The sequence below is a fragment of the Triticum aestivum genome, chromosome 5D, assembly GCF_018294505.1.
Source record: "Triticum aestivum cultivar Chinese Spring chromosome 5D, IWGSC CS RefSeq v2.1, whole genome shotgun sequence".
In the NCBI taxonomy this organism is placed as follows: domain Eukaryota; kingdom Viridiplantae; phylum Streptophyta; class Magnoliopsida; order Poales; family Poaceae; genus Triticum; species Triticum aestivum.
The window spans coordinates 243873922-243888622 of NC_057808.1; the positions used below are offsets into that span (position 1 = coordinate 243873922).

At 45.1% G+C, this 14701-nt stretch overlaps 1 protein-coding gene across 1 annotated transcript; it reads right to left on the minus strand.

Annotated features, from left to right (window-relative positions):
* Positions 1-415: 415 nt before the first annotated feature.
* On the minus strand, positions 416-4200 carry LOC123120438 (UDP-rhamnose/UDP-galactose transporter 6). The gene is made up of 6 exons (XM_044540433.1): positions 4009-4200; positions 3102-3323; positions 2285-2469; positions 2000-2200; positions 1474-1635; positions 416-1144 (listed from the first exon to the last, which is right to left on the minus strand). The coding sequence occupies exons 2-6, from the start codon at positions 3229-3231 to the stop codon at positions 824-826; spliced, it is 999 nt and encodes a 332-aa protein (XP_044396368.1). The 5' UTR covers positions 3232-3323; positions 4009-4200; the 3' UTR covers positions 416-823.
* Between the last annotated feature and the right edge of the window lie 10501 nt (positions 4201-14701).

Here is a 14701-nt window from a genome sequence, read left to right on the forward strand (position 1 = left end):
TAATTGTTGATCACGTTTCATGGGTAGCATGGATTCTATTGCTATGTTCAAGCTTGTAGAAATAAGGGGTGTTGTCCGGCTTGTAGAAATAAGGGGCGTTGTCTACGGACGCGGACGTATAGGAGTGCACATCTGCGAGTAGCGGTTGTAGTTGCTCTTAGAGCCCGATTAGAGCGGCCGCAAATGCAGGAACAAAATGGCCCTAAATGAAATTCCTGAGTTGTAAACATGTTCAATGGCAAAAAAAAAATGCAATGAACGTGTCCATATAATTTGTCCATAAATATACTCCCTACTTGCTTTCCTTGGAGACTGCATATACCGATGGTTACTACTCCCAGAAAGAAAAGGGGAGATGTCCATCGTCTGTGTATCAGGAAATATATAGCAAGTATACACAATAACATGATACAAATGAGTGAAAATATGGTCTATAAAACCCTGATAATGAATTACATTCAGTCATGACAATTCAGAAATGATCCTAACGTGTAGTCCATACTTCCATAAGATCAAAACAATGCCTTAACTTCCAACAATCTTCACCACAATTCCACAACCTTCACATACGACTTACTTCTAAAGGATTATACTATACTCAAACCTTGTAAAACACCTGGTGACTATGAATGTATCGAAAAAATGTGACGGTAATGTATGTAACCTATAACGAGAACGGTGCCGAGTTCCTAGGGTAAGGTTCAGCTTCTGTAGTAACCTCTATCAAGAACAATACCAGACTGTCTTCCTTCGGCTGTGTTGTGTGTCACCAGAAACCTCAAGGGAAAAAATATGCACGCACTGCAGCTACCGATTGCAAAAATCACTTCTCACCACCATCCTTGTCTTCTGAACCTCCATTGTGCCTCTCGGACCTCACTGGGAGGACACTCCGACGCTCTTTGCCGCCTGGTTTGGCTGATGCGTTCCCATACCACATCATTCCAAGAACAGCGAGGATCATCCCAAGGACTACGTGAAGGTTCAGGCCCTCCTTGCCAAAGAAGAGAAAGCCAAGGAACAGGACCAGCACAGTCTTCATGTGGCCTAAGACTTGGAAAGATACAGCAGAGAACCGGCCGATGCAGATGAACTGGCTCAGATTAACGCCGATGGCGATGATGCATGAGAGTACGACGAATAACTGCAGTCACAAAATGCAATGATAAGATAGATGACAAGATAAAGAGGTGGAATGTATAGACAAACTAATCTTGAAAACACTAATATCAAAATTCTAGTCAAGCTAGTCATGTGAGGAAATGAAAAGCCACTAATTCAACTAAACATGAGATACAACAAAGCAGCGCAACAGAAGTTTTCCACGATAATGTTTCCTAAATCGCTGGCCATTTCCCACCTTATCTCTAAGCAAACATAAACCAGCTAAATCAATTGCTTTTTACAGAACCTGCAACATAGATCACCATCGGTTCAGGGACATGAAACACTGTTACAATATTGATTTCTTACCAGAGAAAGCGATGTGAAATTGAAGTGATCCACCCTTTTGCCAGTCAACAAGTAATCCACAAAGGGCCCTACTAACAGGAGGGAACCTGCTTGGGCTGGAGCAGTGTGGCCTAGGAGATTGAATGAGTTCAGAGAGTACTTCCGCTGGAGGTAATGAACATACTGCAAAAAAAGGGAAAAAAGAATTAACAGAATTTCAAGCGTGTACTCTTTCCAATACATGATAAGAACAAATAACAGAATGGCAGCAAACATAGTCAAATAACATGCAGTCATGGGATTAAACAACAGAATGCATTGCATACTTCAAAACTGGAATGATTATGTTCGTAATGTCTGTAAACATTATAAAGATTGGCCTCTTATCTGATCATTGTTTCAAGTCCTCTAATAGGTAAGCATTGTAACACTATCATGATTATTATTATTTTTGTGTGTGTGTGTGTGATTTGTCTTTCAGCAACAGGATTCTACTGACTTGGAAGACATATACAAGTAACCATACAGTATAGGAATTTCAACTTACATATTGTTGGAAAGCTGTGCTCCAGACAGCTATAACAGCTGCAAGCATGCCTTTTGCATTCACACTGACATCAGTAACAGTGCAAACTGCAACGCCTACAAGTACAACCATTATGCTCAGCTTTGTGTCCCGTGAATAATGTACACGATCAAAGACAACTTCCAGAAGACATGACGCGGGTATCATGCACAGCTTTGCTATCTGAACAAGAGAAAAGAATTAATTAAGAGCTAATGATGCAAAGATACATAGCTTAGGTAACAGAAAGTCAGAAACTACACTGACCTGATAAAACCCCACAGAATTCCACATCAAGCTCACATTCATGCCAACGATCGACAAATTTGAAAAGATTACGAACTTAATCAGATCTGGTAGCGGTAAGTGAGAGGGCTGGCTCAGGCCTAACCACCGAAACACAATAGTCATCAAGGTCGTTGTCAATAAATGAAGGCCAGTTAATGTTGTGGCTGCAAAAGGCATAAATCATAATCAGTGACATGGCAGGAGTGTATCCAGGTTTTAACATATGTGCAGTTTGTTGAGGGTCAGTGCAAAACCTTATAGAACTTGTAAGTTATCGCTACCTAGTATAACAATAAATCATATTAGATTAGCATGCTTCTTATGTTCAACAGACGCATCCCAAGTTTACGCCAAGCAGGTTAGCATAGCAGCAGACACCTAGGATTGCCTAACAGTCAAATCCCTAACTCTCAGATCACCATAAAAGTAAATCTAGTGGGGGAAAATTTGTATGAGTTGGTCAAACGCTGACGTACTCATCTGTAAAATATTATCAACAAAAGAGCATCTAGCATTTACATGGATGGAATTTGCAGTACCATTTTGGGATCACAAAAGGTATAAAATAAGTTCCTGATCCCTTCGTACACTAAAATCAGCAGAGCAATACTAATGCGCAATTCAGAAGGAGAAGCCTACGATAGTCAAATTGAAGTCAGACAGAAGTTGAAAGATACAGAACAAAATACAGCATAACATAATCCTACTCACTGCCAAAAGTGAAGAACAAGATGTCAATAGATTGAATTAATGATGTATGTGACTACATAATTCTTTACCAAAGCTAAAAACATACCAAAACTGAATCCATGTGTAGCCATTAGGGCTTTGTTGACCATGATGATCCCAACGGATGAGGTGATATTGAAACCCCATGCTGCAAAGTCTAAGGCGGCCTTCTTGTCGGATTTTCTCGGAGAACCCATCTCTATCTTCACAGGTTCAAATCAACACTTGGTGAGCTACAGTCTCTGAGGCACAAATGCCATCCACACAAGATACAGAGCCCAGGATTTAACTGCAGTAAGGAATTAAAGCCATTTCAGATGATTACACAGTGAGCAAAGATGGTGCTGCTTGCACCTGAGTTAAATAAAATGCCCCAAGATTAAGCAGAAATTTGTGTAAACAGCGCACACTACTACTATTTACCTGAGCCCTACTGGTTCTGAACGCAACTAGCAACATATGATACATGAGCACTACTGTTTCTTTCTGCTCCGCTAAAAACAAGCCGGATGCAGCTACTCGTGAGAAGCGAATGTTGTTCCTCCACGGAATAACAGCAACAACTGCTCCAACAACGCAGCTCTAACCCCAAACCCCTCCTAGCCCAGTAATCCACCCACGAATCCGAATTCGTGCCTCTACTTGCAAAGCTGATAGACAACAAACACTACGCGACGCAGCAACCCTACTGATCCCGAACGCTCTGCTACACACAACCCTGCTGATCCCGGACGCTCTGCTACACACAACCCTGCCCTGCTCATAGTCCGGATGCTCCTCCACGGAGCCCCGTCAGGGAGTGCACCAGGAGCGCAGCTCCGCACCCCGGAAACTCTCCTAAATCCAGCAAACCGACCAACGAACCCGCCCCCAAATCGCAGCTGCTCGCGCCAAAAACCCGCGCCAGATCGCGCGTCCCCCCGAAAAAGCTGCGGCCGAAGGAAGGGAAGGGGATGGGGAGGCAGAATCCTTACTCGAGAAGCGCGGGGCTCGATCCCTCCACCCGGAAATGGCAGATCTCCCGGCGCTCTGATCTGAGATTTGGGGCGGGAGGGGTGGTGTGTCGCCGGGGTGGGGGGTGTGGTGTTCTGTGTGAGTGTTTCGGTTTCTTCCTCGCCCCACTTTTTTTATTTTTGTTTTTTTTTTCCGCGACGCTAACAACTACCTTCGGCATCAGATCTGCGCCCCCTTCTTATAGGCCTCCGGGTGCACGCATTTTTGTGAGTCCAGAGTTTTATTTACGCTAATCTTGGGGTTTTATCGCTAAGTTGTCCTCGGTTGAATCGCCACGGTTTGGTTTTCGTGAAGGTGACAAGAAATCCATGATGAGAAAACAATAACAGCGTGAGAGGAATATGCAAGGTGTCATACATTGAGAAAAATGAACGTCCTGTTAGGGTTAGCATCATTTTCACTTCTCACTCCAAGCGACTTGGCACGGCAGTGATACTCCTTTGTTGACACCAAGTTTGTTTTGCATCAGAATAACATTATCTAGTAAGTTAAGTTTAAAAATAAAACATCTAGTAAGTTCCATCCCAAAAAGTTCTTCCCCAATATACCGGAGTTAAGAATTAGCCACAAAGAAAAGGGGTGGTAAGAACATCTCGGGCAATTTAGTCTGTATTGAGGAAGTTTGGCAAAAAAAACTTGTTTCGATAAATTTATTTTTTTCATCTCTTTTTTATCACCCAATACTTCCCCAAGACTATGGGGACCACGTTTCACCCAGCGGCCCCCTGATGTCCCATGTTCGCTCCATCCCTCGTCGTCAAGCGTCGCCCGGCCACCGGAGCATCGTCATCGACCATCGGGTTGTCGTCGATCTCCCACACTGTTCCTTATCCTGAGGGTCTAGTGTCAGTGCGCCGCCTACCCAGCCAACAACCGTCACTCTACCCCTCTAAAATGCAGAGGGTACACAATAACCACGTGGAAGATGTTTCAGGCCCGAAACAAATAGACGATTGTCCTTCGTATGAGAAAAGAAACCATGAGCATGATTGTCCCTAGAAAATACCATTAAAATGAAGAGACAACACTTTGTTTATATATGATGCATGTCATGTTATGTCACCATGGATGCATGACTATATTCTTTACCAACTACCATTGAACGTCCTAAAAAGAAAGGCAACATGTCACAGCTTAAATTTCGCTATAGTACCAATAGCGTGTTGTAGTTTTATTGACCATGTTTGTTTAGATTCTACCTAACTATAACAACATTAAAGTGCATCCAATAGCTAACTCGCGCATTACAACTATTCATTCGACTATAGATGACAAAAAGGTCACTCTTTTCATGCACGCATAGAATCAAGAAGCACTTTAATATGCAGATGCATTTGCAACTAATTAGGAACTTATGCACGCCAACTAATGCATGGGCCAACCCGTTCCGATAATAAATTTGGTGTAACCTCTTTTTATGTCACAAGCCATCTATATCTTCAAATAAACATCACAAATCATCCCAACAAAAATGAACATCCAAGTTAAAGCAACTGAGATTCCATGCGTATATACTATATATGTGGGGGAAACAATAAATGTAGACCATGTGAATATAAGTACCAATTTTAGTTTACACGTTGGCAAGAATTGTGATCTTAGCCTAGAATGACAATGGAAGTTATGATTAAGAAGAAAGTCAACAAAGTAGCTCACAAACGGGAAAGGAAACTCCATCAAGCAAATATATCAAGGAATATATCATATTCATTTATTTGCCAAAATAAATCTTGTTGCATTTACCTTTAGACTATGTATGTTGTCTCGGTGTGATTACTTTCACACTAGACTCGGGTTTTATACTACGAATGGCAGGGCTGGGCCGGGAAAATCCGGGCCCTGTGCGAAATTATAAAATGAGGCTTATCTTACTAGAAAAATAGACACCATGCAGTGTCTAGACACCATTTAACACTAGACGTCTAAAATGATTGATGCACACCTATAAAAAATGTCGAAAAGAACAAAATTAAAGGAATACACATCAAAGAAGAACCACAGAAAATGAGATGAATAAACTTTGTCCGGGCTCCCGGACGTGAACTCTTGCAGTTTACATCCATCTTCTCCTTATCCGGCACTTCGACCGTGTGCTCTACTTTGTGAAAAAGGAATTTTCACCGGCCACTGAATCAATCACAATCCAGGATCAATCACTGATTTATTACGGGAGAAAGAGTTAAAGAAGCCCCAACTCACAATTTCAGAAGGAGGCGAGGTGCGTCCAGGTCGAACTCATGGACGAAGGCAGGTGCGACCTCAACTCAATCGCACGGTGGATCGTGGGGGCTGGAGCTCGTCCAGAATTTTTTTAGGGCATCCCCATATACGAACCGACTACTAGCAAACAGGCAAAGAGTGCAGGCGTTCCAGGTGGCAAGGTGGGATTACGAGGTGTGCCGTGTCGGCCTGCTGGACTCCCCCAAATGGGTTGAAGTCGTATATGCATGTAGACTAGCGCCGTAGTCTTTTTTCTCCTAGAAAAAAATCAATACAAAGACATACATGTAGCATTAGCGTTTCGGGGCCCCCGTGACCCGGGGGCCTTGTGCCTTATGCACAGGTTGCACACCCCTAGGCCCGGGCCTGCGAGTGGTAGTGCTAGCGTTGTTGCTCATAATTCGAAGGGGGTGGTCAACATATCAATATAGAAAATGTTGCTTTGTGTGGTATTGTTGGCACAGCTAGGATACACACTTTTTTCACAGGTCTTCCCTTCACTTTCGCCGTGTAGTAATCATTAAATCTGATAGTGCGCATGATTTGCTCTCGACAAGGTCTCTAGACTCCCTACTACATCTATAGGTAATATAGCCATTATTTTTGGGAGCAACAAGAATCATAAAAGAGGACCCAGATGGAAAACACGAGCTCGAAGGCTTATCTCGACTGTTTAGGGCATGTGTGGTTACCTTCACCGATTTTTGCTCCCTTGCATCACCAATTCAACTTGGCTGAGCTAATACAGACTATAGGCCATGTCACGCATTGTTGGGTTGGCCATAGAGCACAAGTTGCATTAGGGCAGCAACTAACCCACCAGCGCTTGGTTGCCCGCGTTTTGTGATTTGGGGTTGGACTGATGCACTGCGCTTGTTTGGTTGCTCACATTCGACCCGATGTAGTTACCTTGCACGGTTGCACCCCAATGTGGTGAGCTTATTAGCAACCACCCTAACCACTCTTAACATTGTGTGATACATACAAACACAAGGGCATAACAGATCCAAAGCGATGATGAACTGGACGCAGATGATGTGAGCCTGACTACACGAGGAGAGCCTCACTAAGTGGAAACTACTGATTGGGACGTTCCTCACAGGCCTGGTTGAAAAGTGCTTTGGGGTTCGTGTGAGCCAATATTTTGGTGCAGCCTAGCTAGCCAAACAAGGCAAAAACGCATCTAAAAGGTATGATCGACTAGATGGGGTGAATACGTGACTAACAATTTTTAGCCTCTTTACCAAATTTTAGGTTCAACAAGAAAGTAGGTTGTCTGGATATGTAACTAGATGGACAACCTATATGACAAGCAACACAAGAACAAGTTCAAGCAAGAGTAAATAGACAATAAAATATTGCACAAAGTAAAGGCACGAATTAACCGCAAGTGGAGTTGATGGAGACGAGGATGTGTTGCCGGACTTCCCTCCTTTGAGGTAGGTACGTCTCCATTGAAGAGGCGTGGAGGCATAATGCTCCCCAAATGTCCCTAGGACCACCTTATTCTCCTCACAACCTTGTGCAATGCAAGGTGTCGCGATTCTACTAGCGATGCCCTTGAAGGCGACAACCAGAACCTTTACAAACAAGGTTGGGTCTCTCTCCACAACTTAATTGAAGGCTCCCAGCACCACCATGAAGCTTCACCGCAATGAATTTTGGCTCCGAGGTGAACTCTTCCGTCTAGAGTGCCCAAACACCCAAGAGTAACAAGATACACAAGTGAAAATATGGGGAATCAAATTTCTATTAGTGAAAGTGTAGATATAGGTCTCCTCCCTAAATCCCTAGCAAATCAACAAGTTTGGTTGGCTAGAAGGAGATTGGGCAAGAACGAGCTTAGGGAAACAATGGAGGAGAGAGAGAGAGAGCGAGCCAAGAGGTAGGTGGGAGGTGGAAGAACCACCTCCTTATATAGTGCATTCCCAAATCCAACCGTTACACACAAAAATACACTGGGCGGTACAACCGCCCAAGGCATATATGTGCACACGGAGAACCGCCACGGTACAACCGACGGGTGTGGCTTGACAGTACTGGTTTATAAAGAAACACCGGAACTACCGCATAACCACCACCCGGTACCGCACCTAAGACCCGAGTGGAATCACCCTACTCACGGTGATTGGGGCGGTAACTAAAGCGGTACAACCGCCAGTATCCACGCTTCGATGGCTGATGACCCACAAGTATAGGGGATCTATCGTAGTCCTTTCGATAAGAGTCTCGAACCCAACGAGGAGCAGAAGGAAATGACAAGTGGTTTTCAGCAAGGTATTCTCTGCAAGCACTGAAATTATCGGTAACAGATAGTTGTGTGATAAGATAATTCGTAACGGGTAACAAGTAACAAAAGTAAACAAGGTACACCAAGGTGGCCCAATCCTTTTTGTAGCAAAGGACAAGCCTGGACGAACTCTTATATAAAGCAAAGCGCTCCCGAGGACTGATGGCAGCTGGAACTACGTCGGTATTCCCCCAGCGAGGGGGGGATGATGTAGCACAGCGACGGTAGGTATTTCCCTTAGTTATGAAACCAAGGTATCGAACCAGTAGGAGAACCAAGCAACACAACGCAAACATCACCTGCACACAAACAACAACACCTCGCAACCCGACGAGTTAAAGGGGTTGTCAATCCCTTCCGGGGTACGGCGCCTCAAGATAGGCAAGCGTCCATGAGATAAATTGTAGTAGATTGATAGATCGAATGTCAAATAAAATAAATAAAGATAAAACGCAGCAAGGTATTTTTGTATTTTTTTTGGTTTAATAGATCTGAATAAAAATGCAAAGAAAAGTAGACCGCAAGGCAAATATATGAGAAAGAAGACCCGGGGGCCGTAGGTTTCACTAGTGGCTTCTCTCGAGAAAAATAACAAACGGTGGGTAAAAAATTTACTGTTGGGCAATTGATAGAACTTCAAATAATTATGACGATATCCAGGCAATGATCATTACATAGGCATCACGTCCAAGATTAGTAGACCGACTCCTGCCTGCATCTACTACTATTACTCCACACATCGACCGCTATCCAGCATGCATCTAGTGTATTAAGTTCATGGAAAAACGAAGTAATGCAATAAGAACGATTACATGATGTAGACAATATCCGTTTATCTATATGGCGGTAGATATAGTTCTTGTCTTTTTATCCTTAGTAGCAACGATACATACGTGTCGTTTCCCTTCCTGTCACTGGGATCGAGCGCCGTAAGATCGAACCCACTACCGGGCACCTCTTCCCATTGCAAGATAAATAGATCAAGTTGGCCAAACAAAACCCAAATATCAGAGAAGAAATACGAGGCTATAAGTGATCATGCATAGAAGAGATCAAAGAAACTCAAATAACTTTCATGGATATAAAAAGATATAACTGATCATAAACTCGAAGTTCATCAGATCCCAACAAACACACTGCAAAAGAGTTACATCATATGGATCTCCAAGAGACCATTGTATTGAGAATTCAGCGAGAGAGAGAGAAAGCCATCTAGCTACTAACTACGGACCCAAAGGTCTACAAGGAACTACTCACGCATCATCGGAGAGGCACTAATGGAAGTGGTGAACCCCTCCGTGATGGTGTCTAGATTGGATCTGGTGGTTCTGGACTCTGTGGCGGCTGGATGAATATTTCGTCGACCGTCCTAGGTTTCTGGAATATTGGGGTATTTATAGAGCAAAGAGGTGGTCTGTGGGGCACCCGAGGTGGGCACAACCCACCAGGGCACGCCTGGGCCTCCTAGAGCCCCCTGGTGGGTTGTGCCCCCCCTCGGGGCACGCCTGGGCCTCCTGGCGCTCCCTGGTGGGTTGTGCCCCTCCTCGGGGCACCCCCAGGTGCAACCAGGGCCTATTGCCTTCCTTCTGGACCATAAAAAATCATCATGGAGTTTCGTGGCATTTGGACTTCGTTTGATATTGATTTCCTGTGATGTAAAAAACAGCAACTGGCACTTGGCACTATGTCAATAGGTTAGTACCAAAAAATGATATAAAATGATTATAAAACATTCAAGATTGATAATAAAACAACATGGAACAATCAAAAGTTATAGATACATTGGAGACATATCAGCATCCCCAACCTTAACTCCTACTCGTCCTCGAGTAGGTAAGTGATAAAAACAGAATTTTTGATGTGGAGTGTTGTTCATCAAGTCATAACATATTCTTTTCTTTATAGCATGGACATTTGGACTTTTATGTGATTCAAAGCAATAGTCTAGTTTTGACATAATAATTTAGATAATCAAGCATATCAACAAGCAACCGTGTCTTTCAAAATATCAACGCTAAAATAAGTTATCCCTAGCCCATCATGCTCAAACATTCATCCATTCATGAAACACACTCGAATATTAACTACGCCCAATACTTGAGCACGGTCATATTGCCTCCTAGTTGGTGCTTTTTATGAGAGAAGATGGAGACTCAAATTTCAAAAATAAAAATTGCATAAAGTAAAAGAAAGGCCCTTCGCAGAGGGGAGTAGGGATTTGTAGAGGTGCCAGAGCTCAAAGCAAAAAATTAGAGATAAAAACATTTTGGGAGGTGTATCCATCCCACCAACGAAAATGACTTAGAGTTCCCAACACTTCTATGCTAGATATGCCATAGGCGGTTCCCAAAGAGAAAATAAAGTTTATTCCTTTTTCCACCATTCTTTCACTTTCCATGGCTAGCCGTATCCACGGTGAAAGGATCGATATAGTTGACTAGAGGGGGGTGAATAGGCAACTAACAATTTTTAGCTTTTCTTTACCAATTTAAACTTTGCATCAAAGTAGGTTGTCTAGATATGCAACTAAGTGAGCAACCTATATGATGCAATGACAACAAGCACACAAGAAAGCAAGGGATTTAACACAAGTAAGCCTGCGAAAGTAAAGGGACGAGATAACCAAGAGTGGAGCCGGTGAAGACGAGGATGTGTTACCGAAGTTCCTTCCTTTTGAGGGGAAGTACGTCTCCGTTGGAGCGGTGTGGAGGCACAATGCTCCCCAAGAAGCCACTAGGGCCATCGTATTCTCCTCACGCCCTCACACAATGCGAGATGCCGTGATTCCACTATTGGTGCCCTTGAAGGCGGCGACCGGACCTTTACAAACAAGGTTGGGGCAATCTCCACAACTTAATTGGAGGCTCCCAACGACACCACAAAGCTTCACCACAATGGACTATGGCTCCGCGGTGACCTCAACCGTCTAGGGTGCTCAAACACCCAAGAGTAACAAGATCCGCTAGGGATAAGTGGGGGGGGGAATCAAATTTCTCTTGGTGGAAGTGTAGATCGGGGCCTTCTCAACCAATCTCGAGCAAATCAACAAGTTTGATTGGCTAGGGAGAGAGATCGGGCGAAAATGGAGCTTCGAGCAACAATGGAGCTTTTGGGGGAAGAGGTAGGTCAACTATGGGGAAGAAGACATCTTTATATAATGGGGGAACAATCCAACCGTTACCCCCCACAACAGCCCCGCAGAGGGCGGTACTACCGCATAAGGCAGCAGTACTACCGCTCCCCTGGCGGTACTACCGTGGAGATTGGAGAGCAAAGGGAGATACGGACTTGGGCGGTACTGCCGCGGTGGTAGGGCGGTACTACCGCTCATGAGCGGTACTGCCGCTCTACTGCCGCTGCGAAGTACCGTACAATCCGACACGAAAAAGACCCCTCGAGTCGACGCGGTAGGGGCCTGGTACCGTAGCGGTACTACTGCTGAGGACCCACCGGCGGTACTACCGCTGCGGAGCGGTACTACCGCTGGGACCAGACTCAGCCCAAAGAGAGAGGAAAGATATCTCCAAAGAAGCGGAAAGGCTCAGAGGGTGTAAAGAGGATGTGTACGTGTTGATTCCACCCTAGCCTTACCAAAGCGGACCCCCTCTTGATAGTACGGTGACTCCTACGAAACTAATCCACCAAAAGAAGCGAAAGAGCTACACCGTCTTGAATGACACTCCGAGGGGAAAGAAATCGTCTCGTGCCAAATGATGAATCTCTGAAATGCTCAAAGCACACGATTAGTCCGCAAACATGTTGTCATCAATCACCAAAACTACATCTAGAGAGATATGCCTTAACAATCTCCCCCTTTTTGGTGGATTGATGACAACCAGGGATTTGCACAAGGATATATCATGAAAGTAAAGATACTTAGAACTACAAAATATAGACGGGCTCCCCCTGAATGTGTGCACCTAGTTGGTAGTGCCTTTGGAATGTAGGACACACACATTAGGATCAACACTCCCCCTATATTTTATAGGCCAACAACCTAAGCATAGGATACATGAGAGCAGGTAATATAACAGGATAGACAAGCAACTCATAAGATACCAAAGTACTAGAAAGACAGATAAAGATAAGGTAGCATATGCCTTACACCATATATCTGGAACTTAGGTCTCACTGGCACACAACCAAACAAGGCAAATCGCGAGAAAACACAACGACACAACACAGAAAACGACGACACCATAAAGCACACCATAAAGCAAATCCCTAAGCTCTCTCCCCCTTTGGCATCGAGACACCAAAAGGGCAAAGAGCGACGCTACGGCTCCAGGTGAAGGCAAACTGAGGAGCTCTCTCATCACATCCCAGCAGGGTTATCTGCACTGCCATCCTCAGTCGAAAACTGCTCGGTGTCGGAATCGGTCCACGGACAGTGCTGCTGAATCCACTCCTCTTCCTCAGTGATCTGGCCCTCAGACCCATTGACAACGGTCGCACCTAGCTGACGCATGAGCTCCTTGTGACGCCCCTGGCCTTCTTCTCAGCCACATGAGTCATGTACTGACCACGAGACTCCATGCAGAAGAGCTTCTTCATCTTGCGCTTGATCTTCTTTGCCCAAGAGGGCTCTGTCCCAGAAGGCTCATAATCCTCATCGTCATCATCGGCCTCAGCCCCATCCTCGGTCTCCATGTCAGCAGCAGTAGATGGACCCCCGGATTTAGGGGCTGGGACGCCCCAACTGTCCTTCTTCCTCAGACGCCTGATCTCATGAGAAACCAATTCTCCAGTTTCCAGCATCACCTGGGGATGGACACGTGCCCATGCCTTCTCAATGAGCAGCATGATGAACGGACCATAGATCGGGCACTTGCGCTCAGAAATGGCAGTGAGAAGTTCAGACCACATAACATGAGAAATGTCCAGGGACTCGCCAGTGTTTGCTTCCTTCTCATGCTGGCAGAAGAGAAGCATATCCACGAGATAGGAGTGGACCATATCCAGATTCCCAATGCGAGGAAAGAGGGTCTCTCGAAAGACACGATGAAGGATGTCCAGGTAGGTAGACAACTCATAGGTTTCCTTCTTAGTCACAGGGTGAACCTTCACAGTGCAATAGGGCCAGAGGGCTTGCTTGTGAGTGGAGTTGACGTTGCGGTGAGGGCGAAAGCTGACAGGAGTCTCAAGACGGCGATCTTCCACCTGAAGTAACTCCATGAAGGCCTTCCACTTGACAGACAGTAACTTGCCATTTGTCATCCAGGTCAGAATCCTTTCTTCATCAGTGCCAAGATGGACAGTAGCATAGAATTGAGCCATCAAATCTGCATCAAAGTCCTTGTTGAACTGCATGATTCTGAGAATGTTTAGCTGAGCACACATCTGAAGAGCTTCACCAAAGTATTCAGGATCCTTTTCCATGGCATCCGTGTTGATGGAGCGAACATCAACATAGAGATTCTTCTTGGCCTTGATCACATCAAAGTAGATGGCAAACTGAAAGCGGTTCCAGAATGGGGCGTTGACAAAATTGGGTTTTTGGTCTTCCGCATAGGGGTTGCGGCGACACCTTTCCCAGAACTCCTTAGTAGACAACTCAGTCACAGTCTTGCCCCTTGGCTTCGGCCTGTTGGCAAGTTTCTTCTAGTGTGGAGGCGGAGGTGCCGCACTCGAGGAAGCACCTACTGACTCAGAGGTGCGGTAGCGCTTTGATGTTGCACGACCGGGGTTGACACGGCGGACTTGCTCCTCAGGACGTTCACCACCTGGAACCAAACACACGAATAGAAAAACCAACACGAAAGAAAAAGCGTAAGCCTCCAAACAAAACAACATGGATCAAACAGTGGTAGAGGAATGATGGAATCTGGCAGGCAGCGGTAGTACCGCTGGCCATAGGCGGTAGTACCGCTCCAGCGGGAGCGGTAGTACCGCGCAAGACTGGGAACCGGCGGTTCCTACTGCCGTGGTCAGATCCGGCACTACCGGACTGCCAAATTCAAAAATAATCCCACCAAAACTTAATCCACACAGTCTAGACGCCTTCTCCAAACTACTCAAGCCGAGATTTAGCCAAAAATCTAGAGATGCAACCACTATTGCCCCAAAAACGCTAGATCTGAGAACTAGACAAAAAGAGAGAAGGAACGAGGGCAATACCGGCATCCATGGCAAGAGGACGAGGT